This window comes from Mastigoproctus giganteus, chromosome 13, assembly GCF_048544385.1.
Source record: "Mastigoproctus giganteus isolate SK-2022 chromosome 13, ASM4854438v1, whole genome shotgun sequence".
Classification (NCBI taxonomy): domain Eukaryota; kingdom Metazoa; phylum Arthropoda; class Arachnida; order Uropygi; family Thelyphonidae; genus Mastigoproctus; species Mastigoproctus giganteus.
Window position 1 is genome coordinate 13,602,901 of NC_143587.1, and position 17,483 is coordinate 13,620,383.

General features: G+C 36.2%; 1 protein-coding gene across 2 annotated transcripts in view; it reads right to left on the bottom strand.

Annotated features, from left to right (window-relative positions):
• LOC150075774 (neurobeachin-like protein 1) overlaps positions 1–17,483 on the bottom strand; it is a 693,585-nt gene that overhangs the window by 427,519 nt on the left and 248,583 nt on the right. For both annotated transcript variants that reach the window (XM_090387670.1, XM_090387669.1), the window contains exons 19-20: positions 13,073–13,433; positions 761–846 (exon numbers count right to left, since the gene is read on the bottom strand). In XM_090387670.1, the coding sequence (XP_090243796.1) occupies positions 761–846; positions 13,073–13,433 (447 nt within the window). The remainder of the gene's footprint in view (positions 1–760; positions 847–13,072; positions 13,434–17,483) is intronic.

Here is a 17,483-nt window from a genome sequence, read left to right on the forward strand (position 1 = left end):
TATAATAGCAAACATGCAACAACATGCATATCCTTTCCATATGCATCTCTCATTATCTCTGATGATAAATGACAGATCATCATTTGCATGTCTAGCATTTCCGGGCTAGACGGGTGGGTAAAGTGCCTGCCTGGCAACCCAAAGGTCGTGGGTTCGAATCACGCCTCGGGCTTGGATCAAAGTACTGCAAAAACTTTGGGAGGTGCATTATGGCCACAGAAGCCGATGTGCCAGCAACTACCAAAAAAAAAAAAAAAAAAAAGAAAATCATTTGCAAAAACATACACAATAAACTTACATTATTACTATACTTTAAAGCACTGATGAGAGCAAATGTTCCATCTAAGTTAATGTTTTTATAATAATAGACATTTACTGTAAATAGCTGAAAGGTAAGACATGTTCTAATGCATATTAACTTGGTATACAGCATTTTGATCCAAATTAATCCGTAGCTAGGGATATCTTTATGGATTATGAACTGTAAAAAAAAATAGACCATGCTTCAATTGTCTGTATTCCATCATAATAACACATTGAATTTTTTCAAGTCAATTTTAAGTTTAATATTAGTGAATTTTTTTTATGTAAACTTGACACATGATATTTAATTTACATAAGAAATATGGTCTGTAATGTAATTTTGTTTTGTATTTTTTCCCCATTTATCCTGTATGACATAACCACCTGTTAAGGTGAAATGAATGGTCTTCAAATGCAGGTTTCACTGTATCTCCTCCAAACTTTATATTCACAATACCTTGGCATCATAATAAAATACCAGCTGTTTTGACAAATCGACTTCTGATCCTTCTTCACTTTTAAACAATGTCAGGCTATTTGGACCTAAAATGGAAAACTAACAATAAGTTTCTCTTGCTGTTAATAGACATTGTCTTCATTAAATACTGATAATTATAATTACTTACAATGTACATAACTAATAAATGAAATGCATCAAAAAAAAAAAAAAAAAAACATGTTTATAACTTGGGATAGGATACTAAAAGAAAAACTTATATTACCGGTGTAAAATGAAATGAGAGAGACAAAAATAAACGTACAAATTAAACCTTCTGGAAGAAAAAATAACTCTCTCTCCCGCTTTTGTCTATGAAGCTGAGAATATCTTCTAAAGAGAAAGGCAAAAAGTGCCCTGTGTGTGGATTAAATCTATCTGCCTCTTTTGGTAACAGTGAGGAGTATATTGATGAACATCAAATCTACATTAAAGTACAGACAGGGTGTCTCAAAAATACATATTGAGTATTTACACTCATACATGCATTGCAATGAGTTCCTCATATGTAGACAATAAAAATATTTTATATCAACATAGTTCCGGAAATGCTTGATTTCCGAGTTTTGAAGGTCTGTCTATGACACTCAACTGTTCACATCACCTTATAGTAATTGTTCAAAATGTCCACCTTCTGCCTGAATACCACTGGCAGAACATTACTCGTACAGGGTAATCTGCTGGTGACAAGGCCTGTACCCATTGCAGATGGTAAGGATACAGTTGTTGTTCTCGCAACGCTCTCCAAATAGTCAAACGTTGAACAGCCAGCTGCATGCTATTCTGCATGTGCTGATTCCAGGAGTGGCATGCACGACATCCAAAATCTCCTCCTCTACTTCAGAAGTCATAGATCTTGGTGGTCCTCTGTCGGCAGCATGAGGTGTAAAGGTCCCCATGTTCACAAAGGCGGCGATGGATACCTTCAAATGTTTTCCTGTCTGGACATCTTTGTTCTGGGAACCTTTCATGGTACAAACGATGAGCCTCCAGAGTATTGCCGTCCGCCAAATCGTACATAAAGTGCATATCCGCTTGCTCCTGATTTGAATACACGGTTGGAATGGAAAACCACCAGATTCTGTCAGTACCTTGTGATGAAGGAAATCACCTGCAGGATAAGACATTCCGGTTAATAACTCAGGAACCAAGCATTTCCGGAACTATGTTGATATAAAATATTTTTATTGTCTATATATTACGAACTCATTCCTGAAGTTATGCCGTGTATTTCTGAGACACCCTGTATATATATATATATATATATAAAAATTTAAAAAAAAACCATGACCCACATCATCTTCCTTCCCCTCTAATAATTTGTCAAATCCTTCTAAAATTCATTCAAACTACCTAGTTCCACAACATCAAATGAAAGTTCATTCCAACAATCAATTGAGCAGAAAGCAAATTTTTGCACATCTATCCTACAAGCATCTTTTTTTTCAATTTATGTCCACTTATTTGTGTTATCTGAGAGAGAGTAAGGATGCTATCAACAATTAGTTACTCAACCCATTTAAAGTCTTAAACACTTCAATAATTTCTTTGTGGGCATCTAAAGCAGAAACACTTAACCAAGTGTTTCTGCTTTAGTCTCAAGCAAGAAGTTCAGTTTTATCTTTGGAGAAGGATCCCTAATAAGGTCATTTAACTTGCCTTGGGTACATAGCCAGCTCTCGTGTATCTTCATCTGGTATGTACTCAAGTTTGGCCAAAGTTCTCAGATCTCTGCCAATCACACTATCACATTCCACTTCACCTTCTAGCTGTGGAGGTACTCAAATTGGTGTAAATTGGTGTCATTATGAGGGATTCATCTAAACACTGAATCCAGGTTCAAAAACAATCTTGTATGTACTCATTATTAAGAATCAATTTATATTTATGTTACAAAAGTCACAATCAACATCATTATCTTTTGACTCCCTCCTTATCACGGGTATGGCAAATGGATCAACTTTTTCCTCTGATTCAATCAGTCACATAATCTATTTGAACAGGCAGTATGGATAATATGTCGTGCCCACACCTTATTCTAGTCACCTAGAGCAGCACTTCTCAACATTTAATACTGTAGAGCACCACAAATTATTCCCTAATCCAGGAAGAGATTTGAAACAATTTTTTTTTATTTAGTTTATTTTTATGCTAATGTATTTTTTATTTTTATGCTAATTCACATTATATGAATATTACATTAGCATTACAATGATCCAGAAAATAAACAAAATAAGATTTTCCTCATATTTACACAGACGACACTTGTAAATAAATTATGTAAAAATTTATTGTTTGGTATGGAATTCCAAGTGATCAAATGCATGGAGCAGAGGTTGAAAACCACTAACCTAGAGGACAGACAAAATATAACAGGTAAATTTCTGAATATCTGTCACAATTGTACACTGTTTACTTTAATTACGAGAGAGCCACACAAGCAGAATTTGTTGGGGTGATTTTACACTATTGAGGTATGACAATGAATGCAACCTAGTAATTCACCAATCATACCTGAACTAATTTAAAAAAATATAATTTTGCATTTACATTCACACATGAGGAGTTATTCAGAGAGGGGAATGCCAGAGGAGAATTAAACTCTGGCAATGAGCTAGATGATTTTGTAATAACTGAGAGGAAAGTGGAGGATAAATTGTTGAAGATAAACATAAAAAAGGCACCCGGGGTGGATGGGAGCTATCCAGTTATATTAAAGGAGGCAGCAAAGGAAGTAAGAAAACCCTTAGACATAATTATGAGAGCTTCCTTGGACTCGGGGGAGGTATACCCATGAACTGGAGATGTGCAAATGTGACCCCATTCACAAAGGAGGATCAAAGGGCGACATAAGTAATTATAGACTGTTAACTTCTGTTCCAGGGAAATTAATGGAGACACTGGTTAAAGAAGCACTGCAGGATCATCTGGACAAGACTGTAGTAATAGTTAAGATGCAGCATGGGTTTGTTAAAGGGAGGTCTTGTCTGACCAATTTGATTGGATACGATGATGTGGTCACAAAGGAACTGAATGCCAAATATAATTTTGATATCACATACTTGGATTTCAGGAAAGCTTTTGATACTGTTGCACATGGAAGATTGCTGTACAAATTGGAGAGGTATGCACTGGAGGCAAATTACTGCTATGGATAAAGGGATGGTTGAGTGGGAAAAGACAGAGAGTGGTAATCAATGGACACTGATCTTCATGGACTAATGTTATTAGTGGAGTCCCACAAGGTTCGGTGTTGGGTCCACTGTTGTTTTGTATATTTATCAATGATATTGGTGAAGGCTTAAAGTTTGCAGACGATACGAAGGTTGGCAGGGTTGTTAAGGATACTAATGACAGTATGCTGCTGCTGCAACAGGATTTAGAAAAGTTGAGCAGATGGGCTGAGAGGTGGCAAATGAAGTTTAACATTGACAAATGGAAAGTACTACATATGGGAAGCAGTAACCCCAGAGTAACGTTTCAACTCTGTGGTACTACACTGACAGTGGTAGAGAATAAAAAGGGCCTGGGGGTAATTGTGCAGGCAGATATGAAGTTTTCTGAGCAGTGCAGACAGTCTGCAAAAGTAGCTCATGGTGTTGTCAATGATATACAGGAATTTTTCTAGCAGGGATAAGGAGGTGATTATCCCCTTGTATAAGGCAATGGTCAGGCCACACCTTGAGTACTGTATACAAGTCTGGAGGCCTCATTTTAAGAAGGATGTAGAGCTACTGGAACGAGTACAGAGAAGGTACAGATTACAGTGTTTGGAGACTAGGCACCTACGAGGTGATCTGATTGTGGTGTATAAAGCCTTGAATGTTTGAGCATGTTCAATGCTGATGGGATTCTTCCTCTTGATCAGAATAATCACCCAAGAGAGCATAAATTCAAATTGAGGAAAGACAGTTGTAGGGTAGATGTGCAGAAGTTTGGCCAGCGGATAGTTGATTGGTGAAACAGACTTTCATCTTTTGTTGTGGAAGTTGATAGCCTGAATGAATAATTATCTTAAATGAAAAATTTAAGGCTGAGCTAGACAGGTATTTGGAATGAACGGAGGGGTGAAATGGGTGCGGTTTTTTTTGGCTGATGCTGCATAAGCTTGCTTTCTTGCATTGTATGCCAATGCTAATGCTAATAATTAAATCATGAAATAACAAGGATAGAGATATACATTTAAAGATCTTTACAGCAACTCACTTTTTAAATCCCAGCACATTATGAAAACCCATGTGGTAGATCCAAGCCAATTTCCCATAAACCTAATACTATTTTCCATTCATTATAATAACTCTTAAAGACAAACAAATTCTCTGTGATGATTCAAAAATTTCCACCATTCTATTTTGTTTTTTCCTTTTTCATTACAATATTCGCAATTCAAAATGAAATTACTAATTTACTGAAGCTAATGATGACTATGAGAAATCATCTCACTGTCATAGTGAAATTAACTTCAACTAGAAGTTCTGTTCTTTATGGAGTACACACACACACACACACTGCACATTTATTAATATAGCTTCTAAGAAGCAGCTAGCTTTTCCAAACACACACAAAATTAAGGTATTACAAGCTGCAGATAATGGTATGCAGTTAAAGACTAACATTGCTAAATTCAAATTTCTGCACTGGGTTAGATCAGTGCACAAAAACCAAAGAATCCAGATCTTATAAAGGTACTCTTGAAATGGCTAATGAAAGCATGTGCACAGGTCCGGCGCTAGGGGTGCACAAGTGAGGCACTTGCTACAGGCACCAACTAAAATAGGTGCCGCTAGATAGTGGATATAGTGTGTATTTGACAGCGGTGCCAGTGGACCCCCACAAAACCGCATAACTAGAAAGCTACTGCATATATTTGCGTGTTAAGATACGATATGAATTAGGCACCTTTACAAGGTTTTGTCTTGGCACCACAAATGCTAGTGACAACCTGCATGTGCAAAACACATTCCTACTGATGGAAATCTTTTAAAAACTAAGTCTGAATTGTTGGTGCATTGGATGAATATTGAAGATTTTCAGTGATCTTCCAATGGATGGTTTTAGAAATGACTCGTCATGAGAAATTCTTCAAAAAAGTGTCCAGCGACAGTGCGGCAATCAGCACTGAAACTATGGAAGGGGAATTGTTTAAAAATGTTTTGTTGACACACAACCAGAATGACATCTTAAAAACTAATGAAACTTAAGCCTTTTTTTTTTTTTTTTTTAAGTTGGTGCCAGATAAAACACTTGCATTTAAACTGTAAGGAAATATATAGTTATGGGGGGGGGGGGGCAGGGAAAAAACGGATTACCATTCTCCTTGAGGCAAATGCATCTGGCACAAAGAAGTGTCCTTCCTTAATCATAGAAAATGGCTAGAAGCTCCACAGCTTTAAATGTCAGTTCTTCAGCCACTTGATCAAGGTGTAAGCCGGTGTTTTAATAAAAATATTGAAGAATGCTATTAAATAAAATTGTGCTGCATTTTGAAAGCAAAACATGCTGAAACTGTGTTTCAGCATGGGATGAGGTTGATGAAAAAATACTCACCAACTGCTTCAAACATACTGCATTTGTGGACTTGAATGATTCAATGAAGGAAGCTTCCCTTGCTTTTTCCTTTATTAATTGCAAAGAACAGTCTGATAACAGGGAAGAAATTTTTAATGATGTGCATCACTGCGTAAACTTAGAGGGAAATGTGTTTTGAAGACTATGCCAAAGTGGATATGGACAGTGTGTATGTTTTAGAATATGCATGAATCTAAGAGGAACTCATTGTTGCAGACACAATACCGAAATTTGTAGTTATCAAGAAGAGGAACCTACTGTAGTTGAGCAAGAAGATTCACTGAATAACGCTCATCAATGATTAGAACTTGTACATCTCTTTTTTAAAGCACAGACTAACTGCAAAAGTGAATTAACTACTATCATGTCCTTCAAAGCATGCCTGCCACTAAAATAGTGCATTCTGACATTATTATTTTAAAGTCTGAAACCAATTCCTCTGTCTATGGTTAGGCCTTGATATATACATAAGCAGGGAGAAATATTCATAGATACTATACAAATGTACTACTGTATACAGTAATTACTCTACATACATTATTTACAAATTAATCTTATTAATGAAAGTGTAGTCATCATTTTCTTGTTTAATAATGTAGTACATATTAGGATTTAGATCATAACAGACTAGATTCAAATAAATTTATGCCACAGGTCAAATTGCCAGTTCATACATTTCCAATCAAAAGCAGTAAGTTGAAATCTACCATGAAAAGGCATATAAATTATATGTAAAATATACTAAGTGTATAATACAGAACTAGCATTCATACGTACCGGCAATTATTACTCAAAAATACTAACCCACACATATTCCTTTGGGTTATCAGGCTTACTTGCCCACTCAAGATCCAAAGACTCTTACAGTATTCGTCATTTTCAGCAAAGTTTGTAGCACATCCCCACTGTCAACTTTACAACTATCTCACACCCTCACAGGCCCTATGTTCTCCTTGAACTGTTATGAATCAGGCAGCTTTTGTTGAAGCATACCCCACCTCACCCCCTGTTCCTGCCTATCCTTCTTGCATACCTCTATATTCAAACATGAAAGTCATCATTTCATATATCAAAGTGACACCAATCCTCTTATACCATTAGAAAACAGGCTTTGTGTGTCGGGTTGCATATCATTCAAGTTTCTTGCGATGATATGCAACTCTTTTATATCAACATCTCAGCCAATTCTCTTATATCAACATCTGTAGAATACATCATCTCTTACATCAAGTAACTCAAATTCATCCATCTTATTGACAATACTCCTGACATCAAGTTAAACTTTGTTTCTTCTTTTAATTCTTTCCCTGATACACTGCAAAGAAAGCTTCAAATCTACAAAGAAAGTTTTCTCTTAGGCCTAAAGGAATGCATCCACTACAGCAAAATATCACTGTTGGCAGGAAAATGGATGCCAGCCAGGTATTTTTTCAAATTAGAAAATAGGTGAAAGTCCAATGGTGCTAGATGTGGTCAATATTGGGGAATGGTCCAAGATTTAAACGCCACATTCATACAGTGCAGCCACAGCAAATAAATGATAAATCAATCTAATAAATACATGAACAAAAAATAAGATAAACATAATGATAAACATAAAACTTTCTATAAAGTCATGCTTTTTGGATCCACACATTTTATGCATGTGCATAAAATTATATGAAAAATATACTAAGTGCATAATACAGAACTACCATTCATACATACTGTCAAGTATTTATTCAAAAATACTAACCCAGACATCTTTCTTTGAGTTATTCAGCAGATAGAAAATCTCATTCCAGGATATGTTCAATGAAACTAGAAAAGATGGCAAGCGTGTTCATTTTGCATTACCACTTGCCAACGCTCGCAGTCTTAAACACAAATCATGAAAGTTTTTTTGATAACCATTATACACACAGCACACAGAATATCAGTCAGCAGAAAATGCATCATACAAATTATTATTATTATGTTTTTTTTATGAAAACTCCAAGCAGAAGAGAACTTAGTACAGCCACTCCCTGACTTACGTAAGGGTTGTGTTCCACGGAACTCTACATAAGTTGGAATTTCTACATAAGCACTCATAGTTTAAAGTGCTTATGCAGCACTCTAAACTATGTGCACTGAATTTGGCTGAAGCAAAAAAGAAATGTTCAACGAACATGTAAATAGAATTATTTATTCAATTTTTTTATCTCATGCACAGGAAAAATTACAGAAGTGCAAAATTACAAAAATTTCAAAATTATAAAATTACAAAAAGAGAGATGAGACAAGCATAATGTCAGAAAGTTTTACCTTTTGAGCATTATTGCCAGAATTAACTCTCCAGCTGATGAGCATGGCGCTGTGGAAGTTGAGAGCTGTGGATATTTAGAAGGGGTTTTTTCCAACACATCACAAAATTTCTCTGCAGCTGCAGAATCAACACTGGCGACTTCACCGCATACTTTAATGTTTTGGAAAGCAGCGTGATGCTTGAACCTATGAAGCCACCCTTTGCTTGCCACGAACTTGGCTTGGGGTTCGGCGTACTTATCCTTAATACCTTCATAAATACTTTTGCTTGAATGGCCATTGGACTCAGAGGCACTTGCTTCTGAATCTGATTTTCCATCCATATTATTAATAGCTTTCCCATCTTCGATATAGCACCTGAACGCTGTTTTGTGATCACTGTTGATCTTAAATGCATTGATCTTTTAATGTGTTCTTTTATACATTCACTGTCCCTTAAAATAGTATTCACTGTTGAAGCAGTGAGACCTAATTCCATGCAATAGATGACAAACTTTGTCCTGCTTCGTACTTCCTAATTAATCATCTTCATTTCTAAATTAATTTTGTTTTGTTTCCTAGCACTGCCAGCACTTGCACTTTCTATTGGTCCCTTTCCCTTCACCATTGTAATAAGTAAATAGGAATGAAGAGAAGATTCTGAAAATTTATTTATGTTTTTTATATGATTGAAGAGTTCAGTGAAGGGGAACTCATTTGACCATAATATCGTAATGTAAAAACCCACAGAAGATATCGGTATTAATCACAAATGCAATAAGATCAAGTTTACTATCTGTTCATAATAGACTGCACTAACAGAAAAGCCCAATAAACCAGAAAGTGCATATTGTTTTTATTCTATTATGGTAGTGACCTCCAGAAATATGTTTTAGAAAAATATCACAAAGGCGTTCAAAATTGATTCTTATAACGGAACATATGATAACGATGAAAGTGTAGCGCAATTTCCATTATAAAAATGACAATTTAGAGAGATAAATAGCTTTGTTATATAGCAAAAATTTCAACTTCCAAGGTCTTGGAATGAATTACCAAAAAAAAAAAAAAAAATGTGTTATTGGGTTCACATTACAATATTTTCATGATACCTCCATTTATTCCTACAGGATGTAAAATACGTTTCCACAATTTTTTTAAGTTTGCAATGGCCGACAAAAACTTAAATAAAGTCGAATTTCTGTAAGTGGAGTATTATGTAAGCCAGGGAATGCCTGTACTTAGTACTATGCATGGGTCGAAGGTAGAGAAGATGAAAGATACTTGAATTTCTGTAGATTGTAAATTTAAATACATATGAAAGAAGGTTGTTCCAGAAAATAGGAGTAGAAGGAAGGAATGGGAGTAAATGAGGAAGAAGAAAAGTTGGTTTTGTGAGCTTGAAGTTGTAAAGTAAAAGGATGCTGATTGGTTGTGGCACATGTTCGAACAGGTTTGGAAAAGAGAGAGAGAGAGAATGGGAACTGCAGATGTCAATTCAGAAGAACAGTGACCATGGAAGTATCTATAGAAAAAGGCATGCAGTAGAAACAGAATGTCCATGAGACAGAGTGGAGAGATTTTGTTAGAGATAAATCATTAATTAACCTAAGTGCCCTCTTTTGAATGGAATCTAGATGCCTGAGTGAGGTTCTGGGGGCACCGCCCCAGATGTGGAAACAATATTCCGTGGTAGGGCAGATTTGTGATTTGTACAGCATGAACAGCTGTTTGGAAGAAAAGTAATACCAAGAATGAAAGAGAAAATCCAGTTTTTTAGATGCAGAGGAAGCAATATTTGTGATGTGCTTATGCCAAGGTAATCACCAATAGAGATATGTGATCTTGTCTAGAAATCAGTGTTGTCGAATATAAGAGCAGGAACAGTAAAATCCTTTTTTGCAGGATATAAAACAGTACTGAATTTTAGAAGGATGAAATCAACTAAGTTATCTTTGCCCTGAAGGAGATTTGCCTAGAGATCAGCATTTAAGGAATTAGTAGTGGATAATCGAGATATTGAAGCTGCTTGTGCAGAACAAGGTTTCTCAAACTGGAGGTGAAATGCCATATACTATCATCAGAATAACAATGGATATTGTGTCCAGTCAAAAGGTTGATAATTGGAGGAAAAGAGAGGGAAAAAGAACCGAAACTTTGAGAACACTTACATTTAGTGGAAAAGTCAGAAGACAGAGAGCCATCTACCATTATTCACAGTGAGCATTCAGAAAGAAAATTGGATACCCAATTACAAAAAACAGTTGGCAAACCATAAAAAGGAAGCTTATTTAGAAGACCCCCATTGCCAAACACGATCAAAAGCCTTTGAAATGTCAGGAATAACTGCTTGACTTTTCCGCTGAATATGTCCATAGACAGGTGACATAACTCAGTATATTACAATGATTAAACCATCTAGAAACCTTCCATCTGATCATATGGTTTAAGAGTTGGCAGTTAACAGATTTCTTTACTACTTTAGGAAGAGTAGAAGTAACTGCAATGGGATAATAACTATATGGGAAATATTTGTCACCCTCTTTTAGAAACTTGCTGGGTATGAGTAAATTTCCAAGCAAAAGTGTAAACAGGAGTAAGCTCAGGAGCACAGGTTTTGAGAACAAGTGAAGAAATACTATCAGGACCTGGAGCTTTTTTGGCATTAAAAACTGTTCAATATTCTTCTAACATTCCTTTGACAAAAGAACACACAAGGCACTGGTTGAAGTGTACTGGGAATGGTAAGAGGTGTTTTATCAAGATCATCAATACACAAGTTATTAGAAAAGTAGGATGTAAAGTCAGCTTTATCTTTGGCTAAAGTGGCAACAAAACCATTTGGTTTTGACAGTGATGGGAATAGAGATGGGCAAAAGTTGCAGCCAATAGCTTTGGCAAGAAACTAGAATTCTAAACTATCATTTGAATAAGAAGCAAGTTTTCTACTCTTAGCCTCTTCAAATCTAGTTTGGACTGATTAATAACTGCTTTACAACTGCTGTGAGCTTTGGTGTAGACAGAAAATATACCTGGAGATTTGGATGCAAGAAGCTAATTGATGTGCAACATTCTTATCTTGAACAGCCTTGGCACATTTATTGGAAAACCAAGGTTTAGGTAAAGGATGAGATTTTAAGGTGGAATGTGGAATAAAGGATTTCATCCTTGCAAGAATAATTTGCTGACACAATCCGAGCAAATGTTTGCATCAGAAGATTTGAAACAGTAATCTGACCAAGGAAAAGAAAAGAAAAATTGCAGTTTATCCAATTTTACATCCTTGTAATGCAAAACAACACGAGGTTGAAAATGAACGTGAGAGAAAGGATTCATTGGAGAAGAGACCATCCCAAAGTTGTGATCTGAGTTACCTTGAGGACAACTCAATTTGAACACGTACTTAGAAGGGTTGTTTGGGAAAAAAAGGTCATGTGGTTAGAACTTCAGGTAAGTAAATGAAAAATCTCTGTGAGGTCACCAGTAATTGCAAAAGGGCTCAGTATCTAGATCCATGTAACTAGAAAACAGAAGGAAGCCAGCTGGAGTTGTGAACATTAAAATCACCAAGTAAAATTACCTTACTGTTAGGAAAGCTGGACTGGAGGAAGTCAAGTTTCAAAGAGTTCCAAGTGAATAGTGGATTTGGGAGAATGACAGAGACAACAGACGAATTTGACAGAATGCGATAGAGAAAATTTAAGATATAGAAGATCAAAAAGAGGAGATTCCAAATTACCAAGTCTCTGACTGGGAATATCGGAATGGACATATGCACAAGTATCACCTCAGAAGCAAAAGGAATCATACAGCAAATAATTAGGATAACTGAGTTGAGCAGTGGTTGAATCAATCAATAATTGGGATTCTGTCAGAAAAAGTACACGGGGTTTGGCAGACTGTAAGTGGAAATGGACATCACTGAGACCACGTATATTTGTGAAATGAATGAGGAATGTTTGGGAGGTTTAGATCTTTTTTCAGATAAGTTTGTTATATTAGTTTGACAATTCATGATGTGTTCAGTAGCAAGAAAAGGTGGGGAGGACACGTTGTATGAAGTAATGAAATTTTTGTATATTGTGTGCACACAGCAAGAATACCCAGCACCTTGACATAATGTGGCCCCGACAATGTCCCCCAACATGCACACTATTCAGCCTTCCTGCAGTCACTATCTGGCAGATCTAAATAGAGTACAGGCAGCCAGCCTGCAAACAACATTTTAGAACCATACGCTCAAAATGTAAGTATTTTGAGCATATCATATAAGGTATTTTTTAAAATCAAATTTTAGGCACAAAAAAAAAAAAAAAAAAAAAAAAGACAAATCAAGAAAGTTTTTGATAACCAATTATATACACAGTACATATAACATCAGTCAACATAAAACGCATTATAAAAATTAGAGTTGGTATTATAATGAAAAGCTGTTCATACCTGCCAAATATAATGTCTTGATGTGAGAAGCCATCAGTGACTCACTAAAAACACACAAAGAGCTCAGCTGTCCTTTGAAGCAGTCGGGAATTCCCCAAATGCTATCTTGCATTCCAAGGGGACATGTATGGACTGATGGATCAGGAGTAGAATGAAGTGCTCCTTTTATGACCTGAGGAAGTGTGAGATGAGGTGCTAAGGCCATCAGCCGATCTTTGTCTATTAGTGTAGAGAGATTGTCAATGGCTGCTCCTCCAATATTTGTTAATATACTTGACAGATCAGACTGATGCGACTCATTCCCAGATGGATTTAAACTTTGACATTGTCCTCCTACTCCAATTCGGCAATAAGTGAAAGGCTGAAAAAAAAAAAAAAAAAAAATAGCACAAGAATTTTAATGAATTTATACATCTTTTCAATTAGTTGTCTGTTATACAAAGTAAGTATGATGAATTTGAAAATTTTATTGAGCATCTTTACTGCCAAATTACCAGTACACCAAGTTATAATTTTAAATAAAAACAAACAAATAAAACCAGAAAATACCACAAGGGATTCACAGATTATTCAATTTTTAATATTAAAACCATGCCCAGTCACCTGACCCTTGAAACCTATTTCATTCACAACAAACTTAATTTCCAAAAATTATTTGAAAAGTTGTTTTTTTACTAGGACAAATAAATTGTTCATGTCTGCTTATTCTTATTTATTTATTATTATTATTATTTTTTTTTTATATACCATTCAAAACTCCATAGCTGCTTGCTTCCTTTTTTTTTTTTTTTTTTTTTTTTTTTTTAACTTCCCAAAAGCAAAATCTGCAAAGTGCAACAGTTAATGACACTATACAGCAACTATCCCTTTCAAGGGCACAAATGATGATATAACTAGATTTATACATACACTGGTACTAATGATATTAACAGTAGGACACCTGAGGATTAACCTTTTTCTCAACATTGCCAGCACAGGCAATGTTGAGAAAAAGTCACGTTAAATTAAATTTGAAAGTTGCTACAATTCTGCACAAACAAAATAGGAGGCTTGTCAATCAATTCAGCTCTGGAGATTGTCTTTGTTGTGGCAGAGTTTAATGACCAGGTTTAATGCCCAGGCTCCCAGGGCAATATTGTTTCTTTCTAATGGTTAATATGAAATATTATCTTTATTACAATAACTATATTTTATGATATATTTCTATACAATTTAGGAAAATCAAGTTCTTTCTTATTAGGGTCATCTCCAAGAATCAGCAATAACTTTAGTGATGACTGTTCGTCAGTAAATGATTTAAAGGTGTTTGTTTGAGCGGATATTTAGAAAGTGGGGACAGTCGACTAATAAATGTCAAGCAGTCAGTTGTATATGACATGTGTGCATTGGGGAGTGCTGTCATTCGTTAATAGACATAGGTGAGTGAGGCGAGTATGCCCAATTCTTAGCCTTCCTAAAATTATTTCTTCTTGTCTATTTTTCCAGAAGCTGGGAGAGCCACAGCTTTGGGTCTGGTTTTATTCAGTAAAGTTTGTTTCCTGGATAACCTCTCCAGATTAGTGACCAACTACTGTAACGTGCTTTATGGATAATGTACTTGTAATTGGTATATGGAACTTGAAAAGATTGTGAAATAGTAGTATCTGGTTGTTTGGCTGCAAGATCTGCTCTTTCATTTCTTGCTATCCCAAAATGTCCTGGGATCCAACAGAATGTCACAGTTTGGTTCAACTAAGTAAGTAATTTAGAATATATTTATTTTATTACAAGGTGAGAGGAGTGGTATTGCTACTTATAGGAAACAGCACTGAGTGAGTCAGTGTATATTAAAGCAGACATAATTAAAAGTTCAGTAATATGATCCGGAGCTAAGTTTATAGTATAAAGCTCAGCAGTGAAGGGAAGATTGCCACAGCACCTACCTGGGTCTCAGTTTTTGATCCAACTGTAATTTGATCTATTTCACAGACCTGTAAGTTAGAAAGAGAGTGAGTTGCATGTAACTGTGCGATATTGGAGGGAGACAAGGTGTTCTTTCCCCACTGTTGGAAATAGTCATCATATATTGTAGAAATATTTGTCCAAGGTGGATCTGATGGTTTTAGCATTAGTAGAGGCATATGATGCAAGAAAGCAAGCTTATGCAGCATCAGCCAAAAAAAACAAAAAAACTTCCACTTCACCCCTCCGTTCGTTCGAAATACCTGTCCAGCTGAGCCTTAAATTTATTTAGGCTATCAACTTCCACAACAAGGGATGGAAGTCTGTTCCACCAGCCAACTACCCACTGGCTAAAGGCAAATTTCTGCACATCTATCCTACATCTGTCTTTCCTCAATTTCAATTTATGCCCTCTCAGGTGATTATTCTGAGCAAGAGGCAGAATCCCATCAGCATTGAGCATGCTCAAACCATTCAAGGCTTTATACACCTCTATCAAATCACCACGCCGGTGCCTAGTCTCCAGACACTATAATTTGCAAAACTTAAGCCTTTCTTCGTAAGAGCAACCCTTTGTTCCATTCACTAATCTTGTTGCCCTTCTCTGTACTCGTTCCAGCAGCTCTACATCCTTCTTGAAATGAGGATGTAGAGAGACCTGTATACAGTACTCAAGATGTAGCCTGACCATTGCCTTATACAAGGGAATAATCACCTCCTTATCCCTGCTAGAAAAATTCCTGTATATCATTGACAAGACACCATAAACTACACTTGCAGCCCGTCTGCACTGCTCAGAGAACTTCATATCTGCCTGCACAATTACCCCCAGGTCCTTTTCATTCTCTACCACTGTCAGTGTAATACCAAAGAGTTGATACGCTCTGGGGTTGCTGCTTCCCATATGTAGTACTTTACATGTCCTGAAATATATTACCGATTTATATATTCCATGATTGGGTCAGTTCTTTAAGTCTAAGTGGAGCAGGTCAGTCTTCATTTGGTTTACTATTGTAAAATGACTTCCATTCAGTATTGTACAGGCATCTCCAATTAGGGTGAAAAGGAAGACTGTGAATTTTTTCAGCATACAGGAGAAGTAATGTTTTTCTGCAGAGATGTAAGGGAGGTTCATGGGCTTCGATGTAAAGGCTCTGAACTGGGGAGGTTCTGGAAGTCCCTAGAGATACTCTCAGAGCACTGTGCTGGATGGTGTTTAACTGCTCTAAAGTACTTTTCCTTGCAGAGTCATACAGCCATAGTCTAAGTGGGACCCGATGAGAGCTCTATAAAGATGGCCATGACATGGATGACACACACCAGAGGATATTCAATTTCTTCAAACAGATGGTTTGAAGATAGGCCACACCTACTTGAAAGTTCAGTTTCCTATCTAGTACCAAGCTAAGAAAATGGACAGTGTGAGCAAGGGGAATTAGAACATTTATCTTTAGCTCAGGATGAGGTGACTGTAGTTTGCAGAAGTGAGTAGTGGTGGATTTCTGTTCAGCAAGATAGTATCCATTGCATAAGGTCCAGGATTCTATTCTGGCAAGAGAAATTTGTAACTGTCTTTCAATAGTATTCATAATTTGTGATTGGCAGGATATGGTGAAGTCATCTGCATACATGTATACATCAATAATTTTTGGAAGATCTTACAATATGTTGTTGATCTGAATCAAAAATAGGGTAGCACTCAATATGGAATCCTGTGGGACACTGTCTTCTTCTTCAATGTGAAATGCTGACTGTTTCGATATTGGACTTGAAAGGTGTGTAACTTTAAAAAGTTCTGAATTATTTGAGAAAGGTAGTTTCTCAGCCCTAACCGATGCGATGCATATTTTTAATAATACCATGATGTCAAGTAGTGCCAAATGCTTTCTGAATATCAGTTCATCATCACTAGCTGCTGTCACATGATGAAGGCATTGCATATGTCAGATTCAATTTTGACAAGTAAATCTAGGGTAGACTTGTTTTTACGGAAGCCATATTGGTGATCAGAAAGATTTTGAGAGTCCAGAATCCAGGTGAGCCTCTTATGCACCATCCTTTCAAAGATTTTGCCCAAACAGCTTGTCAGTGATATCAGTCTGTAATTCTGAAACTAGAGAAGGATCTTTGCCTGGTTTTGGCATAGCATAAATATATGAATGACACCGTGACAGAGGATATGTATTTTCTGAGAAGATCCAGTTATAAAAGAGCAATAATATGCATAGATCGGCTTCACTTAGATGCTTCAGCATAATATATGAATGCAGTCTGGTCCCACTGAGCTATTTGGACATTTGCTCAAGGATTCTTTGAGCTCACCTATAGTAAAGGGCTGGTTATACGGAAATTAGAAAAAATTCAATTTATGATTCTTATCAGTTTTAATGCATTGAAAGGAGGTCACATAATAGGAAGAGGTGGAAATATTATAAAAAGATTCTGCTAAAGCATTTGCAATATCAGTAGA